At 38.9% G+C, this 25,806-nt stretch overlaps 1 protein-coding gene across 1 annotated transcript in view; it reads left to right on the plus strand.

Moving 5' to 3' along the window:
• The window catches only part of tmem8b (transmembrane protein 8B), a 39,809-nt gene extending 14,471 nt beyond the window's left edge, over positions 1–25,338 (plus strand). Inside the window, exons 7-13 of the mRNA XM_084947555.1 lie at positions 12,036–12,132; positions 12,324–12,447; positions 14,873–15,015; positions 16,337–16,515; positions 17,956–18,102; positions 21,278–21,394; positions 24,224–25,338. Of these exons, the coding sequence (XP_084803681.1) occupies positions 12,036–12,132; positions 12,324–12,447; positions 14,873–15,015; positions 16,337–16,515; positions 17,956–18,102; positions 21,278–21,394; positions 24,224–24,559 (1,143 nt within the window). The 3' untranslated portion in view covers positions 24,560–25,338. The remainder of the gene's footprint in view (positions 1–12,035; positions 12,133–12,323; positions 12,448–14,872; positions 15,016–16,336; positions 16,516–17,955; positions 18,103–21,277; positions 21,395–24,223) is intronic.
• Positions 25,339–25,806: the final 468 nt, after the last annotated feature.

Here is a 25,806-nt window from a genome sequence, read left to right on the forward strand (position 1 = left end):
GCATTAGGAATGCACCTGCATTGGCTCTGGAGGTCTACAGGGAGCCAGAAACTGGAGAGCTACAGGCTGGCAGATGGACTTTTAAACATTTTACTTCTAATGGAGAGAAAGCCAGCCAGTGTTGAGACAGCAACAAGATGAAGCACAAAACACTAACAGATAACTTTGATTGTTTACTTCTAAGGAACATCCTGACAGTTTGGGAAGTATTGCTTAAAATATCGGGTCTATCTCCCCACATTTAAAGATAGAGTAAAAATACTGGTAAATGAAATTTGTTGCCCACAGTACCAGTGATTTAGCACAAAAGATATAAACAGTAGGAAATGTCAGACATTAAAAAAGATGAAAAAGAGCATTTGCAGCAGCAGACTTGAAATTAACACTAAATCTATTACGCTCTAGGTTTAATAGACAAGATAAGTCAATTAATGAGGAAATTAATGTCAGATTAATCATAAATGAAAGTAAACCCTACGTGTAGTGCCCCCCCCCCGTACAATCCTGTCCTCACAGGTTTGAAATTGTCCAAATGCAGCTTATATACTGTTTCTCACCGCTTCAAGACTTTATAATAAGCCAGACTGCACATCCATCATCTCTACTGAACACACACACAGATGAAATTAATGATCGATCTTCTCATCTAACCCCCGGTAAGAAAGCAAACAGCCTTCTTTCCAAGATTGTCAGAGAAAAGGAAATGAAGGAAATGAAAATAATTGACGGTAATTCATTTAACAGTGTATCAATGGAGTTTGGGATTGCTGTGGCTGCTGTCACCACCCACAAAGGCTACGTGAGCCCCTTGGCTTTCTCCATGGTGTGCCCATTTTCACCTGTTTACTGTATCTGTCCTTTATCTTGCAGCAGAACCTCTCTTTGTATTTATCGGTGCTATCTTTGCAGTAGCAAAGTGTTTTCCCTGACCCCTTTCACCCTCCATTCAACACCCCGGTATACTCCCAAGTGTGTGCTGTTGGTTAATTTTAACTGGGTACGCACTGCAGATGTCACAAAGACAGTATGCTGGGATGAAACCTGGTTGGTGTGATAGTTGTATGAGCCGTTAGATGTATTCTTCAGAGAGACTGTCAAGCTATATTATTCTATGAACAGATTTAACCCCCCTCGGCGATGATCTGTCACTTGCTTGTCACAGGCGCAGAATCCAGTCAGCCGCTGCCTGTGGGGGACTCTGGCAGATTTGCAGGGCTTTAGGAGACAATAGCTGGACCTGCTTGTCTGCCTTGCATCACTCTCTGTGCAAAAGTGTGAAAGGAATGCATATGGCTTTTATTCCCACTGATGCCTCACCTGGCAGTTGATCAGTTTAAGTTTACCTTTGGTAAGGCTCACGCAGAAAAGAAATTAGAAACAGTGTAATGAGCGCATATTCATGAATGCTTTGGCTAACCCTTATGCACTAGTACTTTTGTCACAGTAATAAACTGTTTTGGCAGCATAAAAGTGTTTGGGGGAGTAGATTAAAAAATAAATAAGTGTGATACATGAAAAATAATGCTTACATAATATACTAGGTCATAATAGCTAAACAGCCAGGGACAAACAATAAATATGTTTTTTTAAAACTATATTAATTTCTTATGTTCATTTATCGTATTCTATTTGTAAGTTTATGTTCACATCCAGTATTTCCACGGCCATTTATTTTCATATTTTTAATCAGCCAGTGAAAACTAGGCGCTTTTATGGCAGAGTTGTGCAACACCATCTGTCATTATCACACAGGAGAGGTGTGAAATTGAATGCTAAAATAAATATTGATTAAAACAATCATTCTAAAAATCTTCATAAATATATAATTAAACATATGCACAATAAATAATAAATCTAAAGAAATGTAATATTTTTCACATCTTAATTCTGCACTACGTGTATCTTTTATTTAAAATAATAAACTTGGATTGATACCAAAAATAAAATTGCAAAAAGAAAAAAACCCAAACTAATAAAACTTATTTTGTTTTTGCTAAGCAGCATTCATGTGGTCAGAGGCTGAAACATGTGCTTTAAAAGATATCCAGATAGCAGATATATTATTGATTAAAATTAAAACCCATCACAGAGATTGGGGTTTGGTTTAATTAGTTTGGGCACTGGGATATGGAGGCAGTATATACAGCACATGACAGCTTGTCCATGTTCTTGCATCAGTTGGCATTATGTACTGCCTGGCACATGTCATCAGCATAACTTCTATTAAACTCAGCAAAGCAAAAACATGTCAGTATACAACACAGACAAACTGGCATTCATCAAACCTTTTTTTCTCCTCTATTTTAGCAATCAGAGTTGATGCATCAGGGCTGTCGAAGTGATCCTTTTAAAGATTTTCCACAGTAGTTTTCTTCAGTCTTTAACCTTGAGCCTTACTTTGCTGGTAGATAGCACCCCTGATTGAATTATAGGTCTGCCACTCACATTCACCAATCATAACTAACATCTGCATAATGGATATGGCATATAAATCCTAACATTAAACATGATTAATATAGCAATGCTCACAATCATATTACAAAAGGCTTTACGAGTAAAGCCAGTAAATAAAAAAAACATACAAAATCAACATTAGAATTCCAGACATGAATGTGTTCTTAAAGCAGAACAAGAATCGAATATTATTAACAACACATCACATAATGCCCTGACAGCTAAAGCTATTTTAAGAAGTGATTGAAATCCTTTTAGAAATTCTGGGTTCTGGACAGAAATGATGCAGTGTGCTGAGAAAGCCAGCATCGACGCTGAAGGGAAATTATTTCAGACAGATTTGAGAGACAGAATGAGCCTCAAAAGTTATCAGTGAAATATCAAAGAAGCAAGGGAATATCGTTGTTTCGAGTGCATGAACGGTTTGGATGATAGATTTGAGAGTGATCACATATATCACATAATCTTCTGTATCTTGAGATAATCTTTCTTCCTTAATTGCATGTGTTTCCTGGGGAACCAGGATGTTTATGGGCAGATAATGAAATGAATAAATGAATCACTGAGATTCATTACTGGTGGAATAATAAATCATATTTAAAAAGTACATTGATTCTGAAATAGTCTTATAGTTTTTTATATTTCAAAAGGGGATATAATTTGTAAAAAATGAAAACAAGCTACCCATGCTCTATTGATTTTTGAACATCTTTAGCTTTCTTGGCTAACCAGGTTGGGTGCACTTATATTATAGATGTGCTTTTTTAGCTTGCAAATAATTTACACACATGTGTCTGTCATGTTATTTTGAGTAAATACACCAAAAACAGGATGGACATCGTCACATTTTGGCTTCATGTAAGCTTTAACCTTGTAACAATTTTCATAGCAGCTTGAATTGCAGGCTGGGGTAGGTCGAGCACTCCATAGTGGGATTTCATATGCGACAGCATACAGTTGAATCCTTGCTAAACCTTGACAAAGTATATTTTGTGTGACAGTGCAAAACCTCACGATTCTGTCAGTTTAAACCGCTTTAATACTGCAGTATTACTGAATCAACGGATGCTCAGGAATGCATATGAGGCCAGCCAAAAAGGAAGTTAAGATTGGTAACTCAGTTTTTAAGAGTGAATTCCAAAAAAGTTAACTTTGAGAAAAGACTGGGACTGTAATCACAACAGTTCAAGATGCTAAGAATTTACAGTTACCTCTTTTTTTTTTTTTTGTTTGTCCTCTGTAGGGATGCCGTAATTTCCCATACATGCTTAAAATAATAATAAAGTAATATGGATGTTTATTTATTTATTTTAATTCCTTTATCTTAATTGTTGTAACAGGGCGGCCCTTAGCGGCTGGAAACACAGTGAGATGGACCAAGGCAAGTGTAGTGGAACAAAAAAAGCATTTATTTCCTATACAGCTCTCCTTACAACAACTTGTCGAGCTTCTTCACAGCACAAAAATCCACCCTCTAATGACAACTGGCAGCCTTAAATATGTTCAGCTGTCACAGACTAAACCATTATTCCACTCTCAGGTAAATTCTTAAATCCCAACCTTCCACCACAGTATACAATATATCAATTAGAATAAATAAATACATAAATACATTTTCACATTTACATATTAATAAATATTTCACACTTTAATGTTACACCAAACCCAATATTACAAAAACCCAGAAACCCAAGCACAACAAGATTCACCACACTCTTTACCAATGGTCTCTCCCGGAACCTTTAAATGGTGTCTGGACCCCCGGGAAAACATTTGCCCAAACACCTTGAAGAGGACACAGGCAAGAAAGGTGAGTAATCATTATCTTACAAACACTTATTTGCACCACTTTTATCCCTAGATTTCACACACACATTTGCATTAGTTTTCCTTACTGGTAAACCTTAATCACAATATCAATCACCATTCTTCTCTCCTGACAGACAACCACCACATTCCTTGATGAGGAGCAGCTGTGCAGGATCTGAAATAAGGCTACCAACTGATTTTAAAATTCCCAATAAATAGTCAATAAATATTTAAACTTCTTGTGTGCAAATCCATGCTTAAAGTGCAATGCTAAATAAAGTGCTTGATAAAGTGCTTTTAATAAAGTGAAAGGTGTGCTCTAAAGTGCTATACAGATAATATAATATAAATAAATGCAGTAAGGGAGTCCTCTTCCTTACATTTCCTCCTCCCTCTCTTAAGTGCGAAGTGCTTCAGTCCTCTGTCATCCTAGATAAACAATCAGCAACCACATTTGACTTCCCCGGCCTATACTGGACCGTAAAGTCACAAGGCTGCAGAGACAGGTACCATCCTGCAATGCGGGCATTCGCATCCCTCATGCGGTTCAACCACTGGAGGGCACGATGATCAGTCTCTAGAGTGAAGTGACGTCCCAGAAGATAATACCTCAAGGCCTCAATAGCCCATTTCATGGCCAAGCACTCTTTCTCCACCGTCGAATACCTTGTCTCCCTGTCGAGTAGTTTCCGACTCAGAAACACCACAGGCCTTCTTTCACCATCCACCTCTTGCTGAAGGACAGCTCCAAGGCCAACTCCTGAAGCATCAGTTTGCAAGATGAATGGCTTGTTGAAGTCTGGACTGTGTAGAACTGGATGTGTGCAAACTGCTTCCTTGAGGTCTCTGAATGCTTGCTTACAGTCTCCTGTCCAACGCACTTTGTTGGGGGCTGAGCCTTTTGTGAGGTCATTCAGTACAGTGGATCGCTCTGCAAAAGAAGGTATGAATTTCCTGTACCAGCCTACTAGACCCAGAAAACCTCTCAACTTCCTTTTTGTTGTCGGAACTGGGAAGGACTGAATTGCTTCAATCTTTCCAACCTGCGGCTTTATCTTCCCAGAGCCAACCACGAAGCCCAAGTACTCCACTTCTCTCTTGGCTATGGAGCACTTCTTGGGATTGATAGTCAGTCCAGCCATTCTGATGGAGTGTAGCACCTTCTGTAGGTGAATGACATGCTCTTCCCAGGACTGGCTGTACACCACCACGTCATCCAGATATGCTGCAGAGAATGCTGACACATCTCTCAGTACATGGTCCATTAATCGTTGGAATGTCGCTGGTACACCTTGAAGCCCAAATGGCATGACTTTAAATTGGTACATACCAAAAGGAGTTTTGAAGGCTGTCAGCTCTTTCGCTTCTGGTGCCAAAGCCACTTGCCAGTATCCTTTACACAGATCGAGTGTTGTAATGTACCTTGCTGATCCAACTCTCTCCAGCAGGTCATCCACCCTGGGCATTGGGTAGGGATCAAACTTGGATACTGCATTCAAGTATTTGAAATCAATACAGAATCTCAGGGTGTCATCTTTCTTTGGTACCAAAATAATCGGGCTGCACCACTCACTACTTGACACCTCAATGATTCCCAGGTCCAACATCAATTTTATTTCTTTCTGCAGCACTGGCACCAACAGTTCTGGAATTCTGTAGCTCTTTTGTCGAACGGGTGCATCCTCCTTCACCCGTATCTTGTGCTGAACCAGTGATGTGAAGCCTGGTGTTTCTCGAAAGAGCTGTGGGTCCACGAGTGGTTTTATATCAGCCTGCTCAGTAGGAGACAAATGAGAAAGGTCAACTGAAGCACAAACTTGAATGTTAGTTGGAAAGAACTTCTCAGTCACCTCCTCATCCTTAACTGAACGCACCAGTAACTGATAGACCGGCTCTTGTCGGCTGTGGAATTCCTTCAACAAGTTCACGTGAAATGTCTGATATTTTTTAACTCTTTCTGGCATATTCAGCTCATAAGTGACTTTACTCACTTGTCTGACGATCTCGTATGGTCCATGCCATTTTGTCAGCAATTTGTTATCGCTGGTGGGAAGCAATAACAGTACTTTCTGACCTGGAAGGAAGACCCTATCCCTGGCCTTCTGATCATACCAAGTCTTTTGATGTTTTTGTGCAGCTTTCATGTTGTCTTGCATCAATGATGCCATTTTCTCCAACCTCTCTCTCATGGTGATGACGTAGGCTGCAATGTTTTCGCCCTCTGCTTTGGATTCCTCCCAGCAGTCCTTAAGCAGATCCAGGGGGCCTCTCACTTGGCGACCGTATAAAAGTTCAAAAGGCGAGAAGCCAGTGGAAACCTGCGGGACCTCCCGGTAGGCAAACAGAAGGTATGGCAGCCATTGATCCTAGTCAGCACCTGTGTCGGAGACAAACTTGCGCAGCATACTTTTGAGAGTCTGGTTGTATCTCTCCACTAGCCCGTCCGTTTGGGGGTGATACGGGGTGGTCTTAAGTCCCTTTATCCCTAACAGCTTATAAACCTGCTGCAACAACTTGGATAGAAAGTTCGTTCCACAATCCGTCAGAATTTCTCTTGGTATGCCTACCCTAGAGAAAAGCTGCAGAAGACAATTAGCAATGTGACGAGCTTTAATTGATCTGAGTGGGAAGGCCTCAGGAAACCGTGTTGCATAGTCACATATGACTAATATGTAGCGATGACCTGTGGAGCTCCTCTCTAAAGGGCCCACAATATCCATGCCTAGCCTCTCAAATGGTGTTTCAATAATTGGCAGAGGTTGCAACTGGGCTCGCGCTACTCCTTTGCCTGAGGTCAACTGACATTTTTCACAGGAACGGTAAAACTCAGAAACCTGGACATACATCCCTGGCCAAACAAAACGGCTGCTGATCCTATTCAGTGTTTTGTGAAAAGCCATATGACCTGCCCATGGAATTGAATGACCCAAATCCATAACTTTGTTTCTGAACTGTTGTGGGAGTGCTACAGCTTCGCACTTCCCCTTTCTCTGGTACAAGATGCCTCCTTTAATCAAGTAAACAGTGTCTGCAAGACAGCTTACCTGACCTTGACTAGCCCCCTCTACCTCTGTTACCTTCTCAAACCAGGGTTTTAGAGTAGGGTCGCTTCTTTGGAGTGCACCTAAATCTGAGGGAACATCAAACTCAAGTTGGTTATTTGGCTTAGGGAACAATGCTGTACCTTTTTCCCCTGAGCCTTTGAACTTTTCTCTTCTTTTCTGAGCCCTAGACTTCCTAATCTTCCCTGGCTCCGTTTCAAGAGACTCCTCAAAAAAGGGTAGTTCTTGCATCATTTCCTTTGCACTTTGTGCTCTTGTGACTACATGACAGGGTTTAAATGGTTCAACTGTCATATCTAGAGGAAGTGAGCTTCCAGATTCATCACCTAAGCCTTGAATGTCTTTCTCAGCACTCACTTCAGGGTCATAATCTGACTGATGTATTAGATCAAAAAGAGTGGGGATGTCATTACCAAGTATCACTGAATATGGCAAACTGGGAACCACAGCTACCACTAACAAGTAGGTTTGACCTCCCACTGTCAGGTAAACCTCAGCAGTGGGGTACCTGTGTTCGTCTCCATGCACACAACTTATTGTAGCCCCAACCCCACTTAGCTTTTCTCCTGAAATTATGCTAGAATGTACAAGAGTTTGGAAGCACCCAGAGTCAAGCAAAGCTTCCTCTTTACGCCCATTAATTAAAACAGGGACAGTACAAGCTGCCTTTCCTACCGGCTCTGTGGCTGGTCTTGGAACTGCACACAAAAGAGATGGTTTTGACTTAAGAGCAGGGCAAAATTGTTGTGTATGGCCAAAGTTATGACAGTGATAACATTTAATATCCTGAACTGAAGAATTAAAGGATTTCTTCACATTGTGAGGTCTATGAGAAGGGAGCTGCCTAGAACTAGAAAGATTTCTAGCCTGAACTTGACCAGAACCCTGTTCACCCCCAATGGACTTACTTGGTTGGGTGTAGTGGGTCTCCCGGCTGAAGTAGGTGCTCTTGCTTCCTTTTCTGGCTGAAGTGAAAACCTCTGCGAGGCTAGCTGCTTCCTTTGCCGTCTTCGGGTCATGCTCATGTATCCAGATCTCCAGCTCTGGGTTAACCATTCTCAAAAACTGCTCCAGAATTATCTGCTCAGATATTTATTCTACAGTTGATTTTTCAGGTTTAATCCATCTTGGAAACAGGTCTTTCAATCTTACATAAAGTTCACGTGGCGTCTCACCTGGTTCAACTTTCAGAGATCTGAAGCGGCGTCTGTAGGTGTCAGCAGTGATCTCATATTTTGCCAGAATTGCCTCTTTCACCTTATCATAATTCTCAGAGTCTGTTAAATCCATAAGAATGTAGGCTGTGCGGGCTTTACCTGTCAACAGGGGAACCAGACGAATAGCCCACTCATCTCTGGGCCATCGACACACGTTTGCCATTCTTTCAAACGTAGTCAGAAAATGTTCAATGTCATCTTCTGTTGACAGAGGAAAAAGTTTTGGTTCAATTAATGACCTGGACCCACTGGCCACTGGAATGTCTTCACCATTGAATCCAAGTTCTTGTTCTTCAGATGTTGTAGGGGGCGCTGGCGCCTCTGGTGGATCAGGCTTATCAATTACAGCGTTAACTTGTAGCTGGATTTGCTGAAATTGATGCTGCATGCCTTTCCACCTTTGCTCCTGACGTGACAAATCCTTCTCCCACTTTTGGTCTCTGGCTGCTTGAGACCGCATAAGAGATTTCACCAACCCTGTCAACTCCTCCAATTTGTCCTCAGGGCTTGTTGCTGCCATGGCCTCTAGCTCAGATGAAGCTCCAACTCCTTCATCAGGCTGCTCCTCTTGGCCTGGCTTTCTTCCACCTCTTGTCATCATCTTCTCACTGTGGCATGAGTGACACACTTCTGACACCACTTGTAACAGGGCGGCCCTTAGCGGCTGGAAACACAGTGAGATGGACCAAGGCAAGTGTAGTGAAACAAAAAAAGCATTTATTTCCTATACAGCTCTCCTTACAACAACTTGTCGAGCTTCTTCACAGCACAAAAATCCACCCTCTAATGACAACTGGCAGCCTTAAATATGTTCAGCTGTCACAGACTAAACCATTATTCCACTCTCAGGTAAATTCTTAAATCCCAACCTTCCACCACAGTATACAATATATCAATTAGAATAAATAAATACATAAATACATTTTCACATTTACATATTAATAAATATTTCACACTTTAATGTTACACCAAACCCAATATTATAAAAACCCAGAAACCCAAGCACAACAAGATTCACCACACTCTCTTTACCAATGGTCTCTCCCGGAACCTTTAAATGGTGTCTGGACTCGGGGAAACATTTGCCCAAACACCTTGAAGAGGACACAGGCAAGAAAGGTGAGTAATCATTATCTTACAAACACTTATTTGCACCACTTTTATCCCTAGATTTCACACACACATTTGCATTAGTTTTCCTTACCGGTAAACCTTAATCACAATCTCAATCACATTCTTCTCTCCTGACAGACAACCACCACATTCCTTGATGAGGAGCAGCTGTGCAGGATCTGAAATAAGGCTACCAACTGATTTTAAAATTCCCAATAAATAGTCAATAAATATTTAAACTTCTTGTGTGCAAATCCATGCTTAAAGTGCAATGCTAAATAAAGTGCTTGATAAAGTGCTTTTAATAAAGTGAAAGGTGTGCTCTAAAGTGCTATACAGATAATATAATATAAATAAATGCAGTAAGGGAGTCCTCTTCCTTACAATTGTCCTAATTGAAAAACAAATGTCTAATAATTAAAGTATGTTTTCTGTTATTTCCTTTGCATCATTAACGCTTCACACACTCTCATTTTGCTCAATTAAAAAATATGTCTCTTTTGACTTTTACACTGAGCTTTGTGGAGCTTTCTAGTGCAGCGGTCCCCAACCTTTTTTGCGCCACGGACCGGTTTATGCCCGACAATATTTTCACGGACCGGCCTTTAAGGTGTGGCGGATAAATACAACAAAATAAAACTAGTACCGGTACCGAAAAAAATAAGATTTATTCATAACACACGTGAAAAGACCCAGGAAAACCGAGTTAACGATAAAAACAATAACAAAATAACGCTGAAAACCGCTAAAAACCTTGAAAACCATACATTTCACACCTGAGCCTCAACTCTCACGGCCCGGTACCAAACGACTTACGGACCGGTACCGGTCCGAGGCCCGGTGGTTGGGGACCGCTGCTCTAGTGTACAAGAACAGCCGACAGCTTTGTTGTTCTGAATGAAAAGTTAGGAAATCAGTGTCACTGAAATGTGTCCTCATTAAGGTATCAGACTATACCGAACTTTTTGCTTATCCATCTATCCTTTCGTCAGTCCATCCTCAATTCAGGTTGAGGGGGAGATCCTATTCCAGCTGTCACAGGATGAGAGGTGGTGGTACAACCTGGACAAGTTGCCAGTTTATCACAGGGTATACATCACAGTAAAAGTATAAATTTAACCGTTTAGTGGTGTTTAAGAGCAAGGGAGAAAATTATTGAATAAGATTCACCAGGAATCATCCTTTGCAGACATGAATGGCTGGATAAACCTTTGTTACAAAAGAAAAAGTCAGAGGAAAGAAATCACAAAAAAATCAATGTGTAGATACTTTGAATTTCTGTTTAAAATTTTATAATAATCCCTCTAATAGTGCTTGACTGGTCAATTGGCACACCAACCTAATCTAGCTACATTGACTACAAACATCTCTACTTTGATGGAGCTCTTTGACCTGCCAATTAGAATCATATTATCTGGCTTTGGGGTGGCTCTTGCCTGCTTTGCTCTCCCCGTGTTTGCATCTGGTGAGCCACTTTGATATTTGTTGCTTAATCCTTTATCCTCAAACTGTAGAGGAGAGCCAGGATGAAGGAGGGAGAGGGTGTGGGACTCTCTCAAAATGCCACTGGGTGTGATTTAGTCTTCCCACCAAGAGAATAGAGGCCAGATGGTGAGTTTAGGAAGCCTGAAATCTCAGCACCTGGCAAAGTGTTTGTTAGTCATTGCATTAATCAACAACTTTGCCAACTCCCTATATATACATTATGCCCATTTTGTACTAAGGGGGCGATAGAAATCTTATGTATTTAAGAAATAATTATCTAAAGTTATCCCACAAATGTATATAATGTGGTGAATTTCTGAATGTAAAGTTTTCGTCAGAAAGCCTTCTGATTTTTAGCATACTTTGTGGTTTAGTAACTGACCCATCGCTGTACCCACCCACACACACAGAAACAAAAGATGGAGACTGGGTAAATAATGGAGGGGAATTTTAAAACTAATAAAGTGTCAAGTTTGGTGCTTGAGTGCAAATTGACACATCCAGTTTGCTGCTATTTATTGTTTACCAGTAGACCAATTTGGACAGCTGTGGCCTCCCTTCACCTCTCTGCAGAATGAACCAATTTGTATAAGCATATGCAGTTCCCGACGCTTGAATAATTCTCCTGGATTTCTTTCAATGCATGAGCATGTTAATGTATAATTGATGCTTCAAGGCGATAAACTGCCAACATCTTCATTTACTGTAGGTGCCTCTGGCAGACAGAGAGAGAGCACTTTACTTGATTTGTTAGTTTTAAAGTTTACTATCTCATGGCTGTGCAGAAAATAGACCTAAAGGTAATCATGAACAGTGTTAGCTCACCAGAATGATAGCAGCAGATGGTTGATGGTTGGACGGATGAATGACGTTTGATTATGTGTTTTTCCTGCAGTCTACGCTGAAAGGAGCTAATCTCACAGTGTTTGGCTGCCTCAACCACGGGATGCCACTTTTCTTACGTGAAAACACATCACTGAAATGTGAATCAGGTATGCCTAATTTTGCTTAAACAAAACAACCACATAGTGTGTGATTTTGAATCTAAGCAAGTTTATTAGTAGGATTGTGAGAACAGCACAAGTAATCGATATTTTTGCCGTGTATGCGCAAAGCTTATTCAGTTATGGACCTTCTCTGTCACAGCTTGGACTGTGTTTTATTGTGTTACCTTTTTCTTCAGAATCAGTGGCAGGGTTTTTCCTCTCTGTGAACACCTCCACTAATATCACCAAACTGAGGATTCCCTACCCACAAACAGGCACCTGGTACCTCAGTCTGCGCTCTCTGTGTGCTACTGAACATGGGTAAGACAGAAAGCACTGCTTCCCTTGAGAACTTTACCTGTTTGTTGGTTATGTATTCTATTTTATAGAGCTTCATACCAGTCTCCATATTTGCTATATATTATCTGTGCTTTACATATAGTGTTGTAACTGCTGTAACTTTCTCATCTCATCTTATCCTAAATATATATCAATTAAACCAGCGGTCCCCAACCCCCAGGGTGTGAAATTTCTGGTTTTCAGAGTTTTTATTGGTTTTTATCGTTATTTTTTTTTATCGTTTTTATCGTTAAGTCCGTGGCGCAAAAAAGGTTGGGGACCGCTGAATTAAACCAAGTTTTAGAATGTGTTTTTATGCCTATAAAGAGACATTATTACAGTTTTGGAAATTAATATTTGCTCTGTTAAAATTGTGATACTTGCTTTTATGGTTATAGACTAAATATGAACCTCCTGTCAAACAGGAGGTTGAAAAACTTGGCAAAAAGGCTTGATAAATTGGGTCCAATGGTAAGAATCCTTACAGCTATGCCTTCTTCAAACTATTCCTTTAAAATTGTGTAAACTATAATCTCCTGAGTGCTCAACCTAGAAAGTCTCAAAAACATCTTTTACAAGCAGGAATTCAACGAAACAAGCTGAACGTCATACATTTTGACATAAATTTACGACATTCTCATAATCAGTTCTTCGGCCTGGTCCCAATGCTCCACAGCAACCTCTATGAGACAATATTTGCTGTCAATTACACAAAGACAATTGCAAAATAGGACATTTCATATCTTCTGAATTTGTCAGCATAACACAATCACTAGTTTGTTTACCAAAATAAATAATTCATTGCCATAATGAAGACACCATGCTTTCTGTTTGAATGACGAAGCCTCCCTCATTGAACCACATCCTCTGCCATCTGTCACCCAGCAGACTGATTTGGCGCTGGCTTCATAAATGTGTGTATGGTGCACACCAAGCATATGACATAGAGGAGGGTTAGATTTTGAGGTTTATCCATATTTTCACACTTACCAATTAGGAAATGTTTTTTTGCCCACGTCATAGTGAATTTTAAATCAAACAATCAAGTTGTAATCAAAATGCACACATTCAGTTTTAATTCAAGGGGTCCAACAAAAGTTTGCAAAAAGCTTTTTTTTTAAAAAATGCTATTGCAACGCTGTTTTATTGGTAGTGGTATTTGGATATTAATAGTATACTTTGTAGGTACCAATAAAGCTTTGGCCTACTGCAAAGGCCACACCAGTGTCCCTCTCTTTCTGTTTTTCTCTCCATGTTTATGTAAGTGTTACTTAACCTGTGAATTCAAGAAGTAAAGTATTTTTCTCTGAGGGTTATTTAAAGTCGGTGCGAATCATGTCAGAGAGAGAAGTTAGAGCGAATGTTTTCATTAAGTTTTGTTGTTGTAATGTTATATACGAGTTCGTAAGTATTAGCAATTCAGCAGATTGAGCTGTTCTGGCGAAGCCTTTATGGCACAAAAATGTGAACAGAATGAAATTAAGCAGATTTTTCCCGTCCCACTTGGGAGTTCCAATTGAATTTGAATAACAGATAATAACAGATGGTGTGGGACGTGGACTCATCCTCACACGAACACTTAGCTGATGTGTGAAAATGCAGACAAAGATCAGAGTGTTATGTGCTAGATTTCCACGCATTTGCATATACTAAACCAATCAGGTGTCATTAGATGGTAAATGACAGGTGCCCTTCAAATATACAGTGAAGCTGATGTATACAACTAAATAAAAACAAAATAAATAAATTATTGCAGAAACACATAAAGAAACATATTTGAAGTTTCATTCTCTTTAACTGATTGATTAGCAGTTTTTGTTTTTGTAGTGTTAAAGATGAGCAAATTAAGTAAGTAACCTCTGTCTGTGAATATGCAGTCACCTCTAGACTGAGTTTTGTGAGAAATTACAGCTGAGTTACCTATTCAAAATAATTAATGAAGGTTAAACTAGAACCCTTGGTGGAATAGACATAATTTACAGAAAATTAGTTTTGTAATTGCGTTATAAAGTTGGAGATTTCCGAGGCCTAATAGAATGAAGTTGTCTGACATCTAGCAATGCCGAAACAACCTTTTGATCTCCAGTGTTTTGTGGTGATGAGGGCTTCTGGAGGACACAAGAAAACTAGACAAAACCCTGCAGGCGCATGAGCGGCTTTGTGAGACAAAGCTCTAAAAGAGCTTGGAGTGATATGTGAATGTCAGCTGATAACATGCTCACAATAACAATGCTGTTATATTTGTATTTAGTAAGTATAATGTTTACCAGCTTAATTTGGAATGCTAAAAAGTGTGCACAGCTATGCAGTCTATAGATCTGACACATTTGGCCATAAACAAAAGTCATTATGCAGATGAAAAACAGTGAAGGCATCACCTGCAATCATATATTTTTGCCTTTTCCAGATTTGAGCAATGCAGCAATGTAACTGCAGAGGTTTATATGCGTGCATACCTGACTCCGTGCATCAATGACTGTGGGACGTATGGACAGTGCAAGCTTCTGCGCACCAACAATTACCTTTATGCTGCATGTGAATGCAAAGCAGGTAACATTTTACTTTAAAATCTATTGCAGTCCATCACAGGGTCTTACGTTTTCCAGCTTAAATGGACAGCTTTGTTAAATCCTTGGTTATTTATTTGAACTTGTAGTGCACACTGTCAATTAAATTGAAACGAGGTGGTCTGGTAAAGTCTTTTTTGATTCTGTTTTAATATCTAAGTCATGCAGTTAGTAATAAAAGAGCGGAAGTTGTTTTATGTAAGGGAAAAATAATTAGTACTGTATATATTTAACAACCTCCTTAAATATTTATCAGTAATTAATTAGTAATTAATAAACAGCAAGCAAGTGCAACCCTGAATGTATAATTACACTTGATTTTTGTCTGTCAAAAGATTCTTTTGCATATGAAAGATAAGACAGAACTTTTCTTTGAGAAAATAGGTCATCACTGCTGAAAAGAATTTCTAATTTGTTGGAAAATACATCATGCGGAGTGACAAGAAAATGAGAGAGAGCCAGGTGGGATGGCACAGGTCATTTTCCAGAATTGAGCTGACAATTCTGCAATTAAATTGTATGTGCCACTTTTCAGTGACTCATTCAGCAGGCTGGTATTAATCTTCTAATATAAGGCATTTTGATAAGACAATAAAACACAGTCTTAATTACCAACAGCTTTTCAATAAAAGATGAGCTTATGAAACTAAACAAAGCATGTCCTCTGAGGCTTTTTTAAATCCTGCCTTTGATCTTCTTTTATCAGAGTTGGTTTCTCCTCAGTTAAATTCATTGTCATACTTCACATGTGTGACTGCTTCCTGGCAGACGCTTTGCATTCAGCACTTGCCCTTGGCCCATCTCAGACTGCAAAACCTCTGTTCAACAGTGCTCACGAATATTTAATTCACACTGTCTTATTCAATCAACCACTTGATAAAGATCCAATGTACCAAAGCGGGGGTGTTTTAAAATAGAAGTGAGTTCACACCAGGAGGCTCTATTATGCAGGATAAACATATCTGTTTTTGATTATTTTTGCAGAGAAATGTCTGTTCATAGCAAAAGGCTGCTAAGGCATTATTCTTGTCAAGAGATAATAAATATTTCATACATTTTAAGAGATTAAGGGTTTGAAACAAACAGTTTCACCTGCTGGGGAAACTCTTCTCATTCATAAACCAAAACCATGTTTTTCCTGGAGTTGATTGAGGGTTTAAGGAAGTCAGGCACCATTTATGCTTTTCCCAACATGTAAAGCCTGTTAAAAAACAAAAACAAAACAAAAACCTGTCTTAGAGCTTTAGTTTTTTAGGTGAAAGTACCAGATTTACTAAGGTGGTCTGTGTGTGTTGGTATTTTAGGCTGGGATGGATGGGGGTGCACAGACAACTCAGAAGCCTATTCGTACAGTTTCCAGCTCCTCTCCACCCTGCTGCTCTGTCTCAGTAACCTGATGTTTGTCCCGCCCGTGGCCATCGCCATCCGAAGCCACTACCTCCTGGAGGCTTCGGTCTACATCTTCACCATGTTTTTCTCCACTGTGAGTGAAAAGTGATAACCTAAAGTATATTTTCCTTTTATTTAAGCATGGTATTTTGCTAATAAGCAGTTGGTATCAGTAATGCACAAAAGTAAGCATAAAGAAAACAATCATGGTGCTAAATCAAAAAAAAAAAAATTTGAATTTGAAACAACAATTTAGAAAGAATCACAAAAGCAGATGTTTTCTGTAAGTCATCAGATTGTGGCAAGGCTAGCTTTAATAGGAAACACATTCTGCATCAAATCCCCGTGTATGCAGATGACATACTCCTATTTCTCAAACTACACCACAGTCAGAAATACTTATGCTTACAATTCTATTCTGCATTGGAAGCATTAAAATGAATGTCCTTCATTAAAACAAAAATGCTCCAGTATCCCTACTAGGTTCCCCTGCTCAGAGCCATAACTTTATTACTTTTCCACTACAGGAACTTCCCCCAGGCAACAGCGAGTTTTAGAAAACATTTTCACTGCAAAAATGACGACTAAATTAAGTTTGGGTAAATTATTTCACCCCCACCAAAAGTACTGTTTGGCAACTAGTACTGTTAGAATCAAATGAAGTTTTTTGTTTTTGTTTTGTTTCTTTCAGCTACCTTTTAAAAAGCTACATCTAGTATATTAGCACAGAATTACAATTAAGAAATACTGACTGACAATAAACGTTACTATTGATGCTAAGGATGAAATCTTGCTGGAGCCAGAAACAATGCTCAATATGGCATCATTATTTTTTAATAATCTGCTGCATTTTATCCGCCTCCTAACCAAGAAGAGTGCGTTTTATAGAGTGAAAGAAAACTACATTTAAAAGCAGACCATGCTTTTTCATATCTCAGGGGACTAATTTAATATTTCTCCTTGAAGAAAAGGTTTCACATGCTTTTGTTGAGAAAGTGCCTATTGTGTAATTTTCTGAAATATTATTTAACAAAAGAAATCCTCCTTTATAAAATGACAAAAAAAACCCCAGTTCTCCTTAAAATGAATGATGTCTTACTACGATAATGTGATATATATAATCATTATCGCTTTTTTATTGATAGTGTATACAGTAGTGAGTAGACATTTTATAGATAATGTATTCGTACCGGATTTTTTTTTTCTTCTTTCAACAAAGCTGTAAAAATAAAATTGCAAGAAATATAGCTGCAAACATATGCTAGTGGGATTTCATACATAAATAGAGTTGGCCAGTATGTGCATGCCACTGTGTTGCAATGAATCTGAGATGAGTTTCTAAAAGAATGGTCTGTATAGCTTCTTTGTCAGTAACCAGCAATAACCTGTATGCGGGTATTGCTTATTTTATTCAGCTTATCATTCAGCTCGTGCTTTTTACAGAATCAATACTTTTGTGCTGTTGTGCCGTCTATTGTTCTGACACATCTGCGTGTTTTTGTAACCTTTGTGCCTTTCTCTTCTTTTCTCACAGTTCTACCATGCATGTGACCAGCCAGGTATTGTGGTGTTTTGCATCATGGAGTATGATGTTCTGCAGTTTTGTGACTTCCTCGGCTCACTCATGTCAGTGTGGGTCACCGTCATTGCAATGGCTAGGCTAAAATCCATCATCAAACAGGTATGTGTAATTTGGAGCGAAGCCTGTTTCTACTGATACTCAGACTGGATATTCGTTGTCTTTCTATAAAACTGAAAAGTCCCTTTGTAATAGGAACTTTTCCTTTTATAAAGATGAAAATGTAAGGCTTGCATGGTGATATCAACAGTTCTTCGATACATTGATTTCAACACAAATTAATTGAGAAAATGCATGTAATCATTAACAGTGCATATTTATAAACACACTAATTTTCCCCACTCTAGCTGCAAAGTAATAAGCAGCACTTCAGCCTGGACACATGAAGTGCAGCTTAGGTCATACCCTTTTATGTGGAGATTATGTCTCTAAATGGATAAACAGCCATTTAGAAAAACAACTCAGCCTGTCACATTTGCTACTTAATAAAATGTTAGTCGTAGGTAGATGTCAGTAGATTCAGACATCCGGAAACAGACATTTCCAGACCCTGATGCCTTTGCACTCTCCCAGACCATGAACAAAGAGAGATTAGATTAGATTAGATTAAAGGACTGAGAGGCTGTAGCGCTATAAACGAGTACCTCATATGCCTCAATTTTCAGTTATAAATGAAAAGATCAATGTGTTAAAATCAGCATTGCATGGCACTAAATTCTCTGGTTGCTGACATATTGCGTGGGTAATGGTAAACACTAACAGGTGCACCTTCTCCATGGGTCACTCCCTGGCTGCATACCAAGATGGAGCAGTCTGAGGGAAAGTGTGTGCGTATGTGTAAATGTGTGTTCATGTCCATAAATGAGACAGAGAGAGGGGGGAGAGTGGAGAGAGGGTGTGAGGTAGGAGGAGGGTGGGGAGTGCATGAACATCTGCTGTCCTCTAGAGTTTTCATTTTTGCTTAGCGCTGCAGTACGCAGTCACTAATCAAATCGCACATGTCAGGACTGGCAAGTGGGACTTTGTGCGTTTGTGTACTTGAAAGAGACACTGAGCGTGTGTATGTGTGTGTTTGTTTGTATGTTACACTAGTACTAGAGGATAAAGGACCTAAGAGCATGGAATATTGTTTGTCTCGCTGTGTAGTATGCGACTTTTGGACCCCCAAAGCTCTTAATGTCTCACAAAAATGTTGGCTGAAAATCATTTTATGCTAGTTCACATAAAGATTGAACAAAGTTCTGGATCACAATTATGAAGATAATTACACTTCATCACATCTTTGTAATTTTGCCCCTTCCTTACTGAACAGTTCTGACAACATTGTTCTCACCAATGTAATTGCACTGTAGGACATCAAACATGTTTGTTCAGTCAATCAGAAAAAAAATAGCCACATGATTTTAATTACTAGTAGCTAAATAGCTATGCCTGAAATATCTGCTGCAAATAGAAGCGCTGGTTTCTCTTTCAGTGTTTGATGCTCCAAATTTTCTGTTTCCGTTTGCTTTTCATGATATGAAATTAAACCGATATTATTCCTAATATTTGTAAAGTGACTTCACAAATAATTTGCAAATTTGAAAATATACTATAGAATGAATGAGTATGTAACCTTGCTAATAATTTAGCAGTTATTAGCAGTAATCCACAGGAATCTTAGTACATCAAATGTCTGTACAACCTTGTAAAAATGTTTTATATAGACATATGTTAATATATTACTGGTTCCAGCATTATTTAATTATGAAATTCTTATTTGAAAGATGATAAGTTGACCTTTACTTAGCTCCACTTCATCACATACTGTTTCCTTGGCCGTTATATGACACCTCAGTGTGGTACGGTCATTAGACATGCACCAATACTATATACATTAAATCTGACACACTGTATATCTTATTAAGCATGAAAATATAAGTTGCAGATAAAAATAGATTTTTTTTGTTTTTTTTTGTTTTTAGAATTCCTGCAGGCTCATTTGTCACTATGCATGCAATGCATGCTTGTTTCTGTGCCACTGTGTGATCCACCAGAGCAGCATGACTGATGACTGTTGCTGCAAAGAGTCCTCAGGCTGCACCATGCTGCTCCTTTCCTCCTTGGTGTGTGCCAATTAGTTCTATTCTCCTGCAGACAGGTCATCTCTTACCAGCTCAAAAATCCCCGATTCCTCCTCACATTGCCTACTAGACCCTAGGCATTCTGGATGGGCTCAAGTTCTCCCCGAGCTTGTGTAGCACAGCTTATTGATTTTTTTCATTCTCACTTTATCTCTTTTATATCCTGTGGCTTTATGTCCAGTTGTGAGCTTGGCAATGAAATAAAATAAAATAACTGATTTTATATATCATGTGGCTCTATTGTTAGCATTTTGTTTTCACTGTTTTATTGGGGCTTTCAGCTGTTTCAAAAGAGGTCTAGTGTATTTTTCTATAAGCACTTTAAAATACCCATTTTGATTTCACCTGAAATCTGCAGTTATTTTCCCTACAGCTACATTAAAGTGCTTGTATATTTACATAATGAGAGGCTTTTACCTTTTGGAGCACAGACTTGCATGCTGTGTGCTAAAGGTAGCTTGTTGTGGCAGTTAACAATGCAGTAAATAGCTGCCATTATTTTATATTTTCTTGTTTTGAATAGATAACATGAACAAATACTTCTATAGTGCCTTAAAACCATCTGTCAATACTGTCAAACTGTCTATGATTCTCAACCACGAACCTGTTTGTTCTTTCATAACATGGACATCTTTAATAATAGCTCAATATTACATGTAAACATGCAACAGCAGACTATTAACTGAAAACTAAAATTTGTAATATATTATTGTGGTGACTAGTAGAAAATAACAACATCCAAAGCCTTGTTGAACTTGTTGACAAAGCACAACAACATTTCTTTTAGTAAGGCACTTATTTCTGTGCAGCATCACATCTATGTTCTCCAATAGAACTTGATGGCAAAAAACCACGTGTGTTAAGAAAAGTATAACTCTGAGAGCCAAATAACAGGATGCCAGCTCAAAACAGAGAAAACGTGAAAGTATAGTCCACACATGAATCACCTGATGGTTTAGAGATTTGATGCAAAGCCATTTTTCCTATATGTATGGAAAAAAGATTACAGCTTTGCCACACTGACAATAGTCTTTACCTCTCCAAAGGTAGAGTTGTGCTATCGCCTGACCGCACAAATATGTTCTTGCTTGTTCATGTAACAATGCTGACTGTGTTTATGGAGGGCAGTTATTGATCCACGTTTTTTTTGTCAGGTTCTGTATCTGCTGGGGGCGATGTCTCTGTCCATGGCATTGCAGCTGGACCGTCATGGTCTGTGGAACCTGCTGGGACCCAGCCTGTTTGCTCTGGGCATCATGGCCGTGGCATGGGTAAGAGAAAAATGATCTCCTTATTTATAGGAACTGTAGAGAAACAGTCTAAAGTGATAAATAAGTAAAAATAAAAATATGATATGATATAAGGTAAGAACATATAAAGTAAAATAAAAATGTGGATATTACAAAAATCTTTATCCAATATATATATAACCTTTAAAAATTTATAGTGGGCTGGGTAAAAATTTTTTCTTGTGCCAAAATGTATTTTATTACATTATATGTATGCTTATTAAAATTAAATTAAACCCGTATAAATCAGGTGTAAAAGCATTTCTGCATGTATTTATAGGGTGTAAAATTATTGTGCAATAGGAGATTTTTTATTTTATATTTGTGCACAACATGAAACTGTTACTTTAATACATAATTTGTGTTTAACATTCACGCTGGTTCAGACATGCAAATAAAATGCGTCTCCACAGTCCCTCTAGTCCCTGATGATAGTAAGTATAAAAGGATTAAATCTGTCATGTAAGCTAACATAGGCTTGGAACATGTGCATGCATAAAAAACTGGTGGTTTTCTGACCAATGAAGCTATTTTACATTAGTATTGAAGGGGCTTTAAAAGTTTTGCAGCCTGTGGGTATTAGTCATGGGTTGTAGTTCCATTATAACTCAGCTTGTACTTTCACTGACTCTTCTTCGAGTCATAATGTGCTCCCTGAACTGAGAAGATAAAAAATAATAGTCTTTCAGGCAAGGTTCTTGTGGAAAAAAAGCCTTTAACACCAAACCTCTGACATGAGTTTGAAAACAAGGTTTGTGGTTTCCTTGGAGAAAGCTTTGTGCTGAATAAAGTGTGGGAGTTGTAGCTCTGAGAGTTATCTATCTGCGAGCTGGAGGATCCTACAGAAATATTGGAAGACGAAGTACTGTTTAATTCCACCATGTAAACCCTGCAGGCTTTAGCACAATAAGTAGGAAAGTGTATTTTTTACTATTGTCAAAAATGTCTTCTTTCTAAATGCTTTAAAATAAATCACTGCAAATGTATGTAAAGCTACCGGCTTTCAATATTTGGCTGATTTTCTTTAGTCTTTGGCTGATTTGTAATTCAATTATAGATGGTTTGTTGACATATGTTATTTGACGAGTGGCAAATGATATACTGTGACAGTGTCTACGGACTGGAAGTATAAACAGAGACAGATAATCTCATCCTCCCTTGGCAAATGAAACAACAGACTGCATAGGAATAAACTCCTCGCAGCAACCTTTCCATAAAAGGCAGTTGAATCTCATGCTAATGTTGCAGTTTTTAAAGATAAACCCGGGATTCTGCTTTGATTACCTGACACTTAATAATTTATCAGCGGTTCAACAGCGTATATCTGCATTTCAACATTCTCCGCTCCGTACTCCAACTCCGAGTCTGAGCACTGCACATTTTCTACAAGAGCCCTTTCATTTCAGCTTGTCATGTTTCTGCAAAGCTTGGCATTCTGAATGTTCTCAGACACAACCGAATTAGATCAGTCAAGCGGAGGGCACAGAGCGTCTACTGCTGTGCAGGGGTGTCATTAGCAGCAAGAGGAAGGGGGGAAGTTCAACTCTGTCAATGCCAAATATCCCTAATTCTTCAAACTAAATGAGGTCCCTGCCTCATACATAAAAACACAATCCTGGTCTAGAATTATTTGGCTTAACCACAAAAGTATGCAAGGATTTTGCATTCTTCATTGTTAAATGCATACAGAGCCATTTCGTGCATGTAATTACTTTTGTCATTCACGACCAGCTTACATTTCCCCTTATATTGTGTCAAATTCTTCATAATAACCTTTTGAGAAAGAAAAAAAATCATTCAAGCAATCAGTGTTTATGAAGCGATGAAAATAGAGACTGAATGAAATTAAATGTTCATTTCTCTTTGCGCTGTAATAGAGGCAATCATGGGACACTTACAGAAAGCATTAGCACATATTCTCAAAAATAGATTTCGTATCCAGCTCCAGCAAAGAAACATAAAAAAGCAGATAAAGCATTGACAGGCACGTCACTAATCCATCAGCTGATCCAGATGATAGACTTTTTCTGCGGCGCTAGGCATGAATACAAAATTTCATACAATAAAACCACAAGAGATTCACGGAGAATACCATCCCTCTTCACCTGCAATAAAATAGAGATGTCTAGTGGTCCCTCGCTGAAATCCCACTGGTCTCAGTTCTTTAATGACTCTCCCTGTGTGATCTCCCACTTCAATATGCTCTTTCTACATAAAAAAGTTCATTAAATTAAATTAGTAAGACCGTTAAACACAAGGCCTTGGAGATCAATTCATGTGGAAAACAAACTATGAACTATGAAAATAAACTTCACTATATAAAACACTTTGTGGTTTGCTACGCGAGACTCTGCTGCCTTTGACACACATCATGCTGTTAACATGTGAGCATAAAAGAAACACACATGACAATGTGTTCAAACATGTGTTTACACACAGCCCTGGGAAGCGCACATTATAACTCTGCTTTCTAGTCTGTGGTGATGAGGTCAGATACACATGAATACAAAAATAGATTTTTTCAGGTTCTTAGTGGTTGTTACTAGGGTTATATTGGTTGCAGGCACCACAGCACATATGGGAATAAATTAAGTCTTTTTCTTGGTCTGTAAATGGATCTCAGTAAAGGATTGGCGCTGTGTTTTTCTTTTCATGGAATTTCTTTGGAAGCTGTCATTTCCTGTATGAAATTATGAGTGGGTATTAAACTGTTCCCATTGGAAAATGTTACTTTGTGAGCTTTCAGAAAAAAACTGGTGTAAATAGTGATATTGATAATCTTTTTTTTTATGTGTCTGTGGACCTTGTCAGACTGTGCGCACCATCCGGCGTCGACGTTGCTACCCGCCCACCTGGAAGCGCTGGGTGTTCTTCCTTTTCCCGGGCACCATGATTGCCACATCTGCCGTGGCGCTCTACGCCTTTGTGGAGACGGAGGAGAACTACTTCTACATACACAGCATCTGGCACATGCTGATTGCAGGGAGTGTGGGCTTTCTCCTGCCACCTCGAGCCAAGCCTGATGCCAAGGTGACCCCACTGAAGCGTAGGCGGGGCTGTGGCTATCAGCTGTGCGTGAATGAGCATGAGGAGCTTGGCCTGGTGGACCCAGGCATCATTTCCATCAATAGCATCTGCACCAGCTGATAAACTCCCCACTGTCAACCTTTTACCTTAGAGACACTTCATTGCCTTCTTTTACTTGGGAAATTCACACACGGGAAATTAAGCCACAGAACTTGAAAAAACAATGTAAATACTTTAATGCCGATGTGACACTATGTATTTCTTTTTTTCTGTTGTTATTGTCATGGTAATTACTATCAATACAAATGTAATTATTATTATTATTAATATCTATAGTTAAAGTTCTGATGAATTGTGGGTGTACAGTGACACACTGTTGTTTGTGAATATGTATTTAAAGTCTAAGCTGAAACACTGCTGCTACCTGACAGTGACTGTAAAACTGCTTCTGTTAGTTATTTATTGGTGGTCTTGTACAGTAAACAGGCCAATTATACTATTGTAGGGGTACAGATAAGGGGAGGGATATGGACGGACATTTAACAAGGGCACGGCTTTTCTGAAATTCTTTTGGAATATATATCTTTTGCACTGAGACACAAAAATGTTATTCTGTAAATTTTTATAAGGATATAAATTACAGTGGGCATCACAAATGTAAAACCTAGCTGTCATGTGGAATGTTAGACTGTCTTTTGCAATGTACTGCTTTTACACGAATGTGCTGATTGTTCTTGAAAAAGAACAGTTCCAAAGTCCAGTTTCCTGTGCTTAGAGAAGAAGGGGAGGCAGGATTACTTCAGAGACCTCAAACCAAGACCTCACCTCCCTGCTCTTTTCTGACAGGACCTGTGTGACACCACATTCATGAACAATAAATGTTTTCTTTCTTTGCCTCAGTATTGCTTTGCTTCTTTCGAAGCTTTTAAACGTAGTGCAACTGGCAAAGCCTCCCACAAAGACATCGTAGTGCAATTCCTGGCCCTAATGGATGGCAGTGGTTTTCAGACAGTGAGATGAGATGTTGTCAAAAGCATCCTCCCAGGAATAGAGCTAAAGATAAATAATTCTCCTACAGAGCGAGAGCATGAATGCCTCTTCAGTCCATACTGTTTATATGTAGACTCGCTTCTTATATAAGGAAAAGAAAAGCTGTGAAAGTTTTATTACTGTTTGCTGTATTCCTTTTAGGTATGATCCATCAGTCGTTCTTCAATATTTATCGTTCTGGGTGGTTTCAGGTTTTTGTTCTTTTTATTTCAGAATAGATTAAATAATTTATTGTTTTGGCAGGTGTACAAGTGAAAATTGTACCTGGCCTTGATAGCCCTCCAATAAGATATGATCACAGTGCTCAGAGTGAGAGA

The sequence above is a fragment of the Perissodus microlepis genome, chromosome 12, assembly GCF_051167445.1.
Source record: "Perissodus microlepis isolate ML-2025 ecotype Zambia chromosome 12, ASM5116744v1, whole genome shotgun sequence".
NCBI lineage: Eukaryota > Metazoa > Chordata > Actinopteri > Cichliformes > Cichlidae > Perissodus > Perissodus microlepis.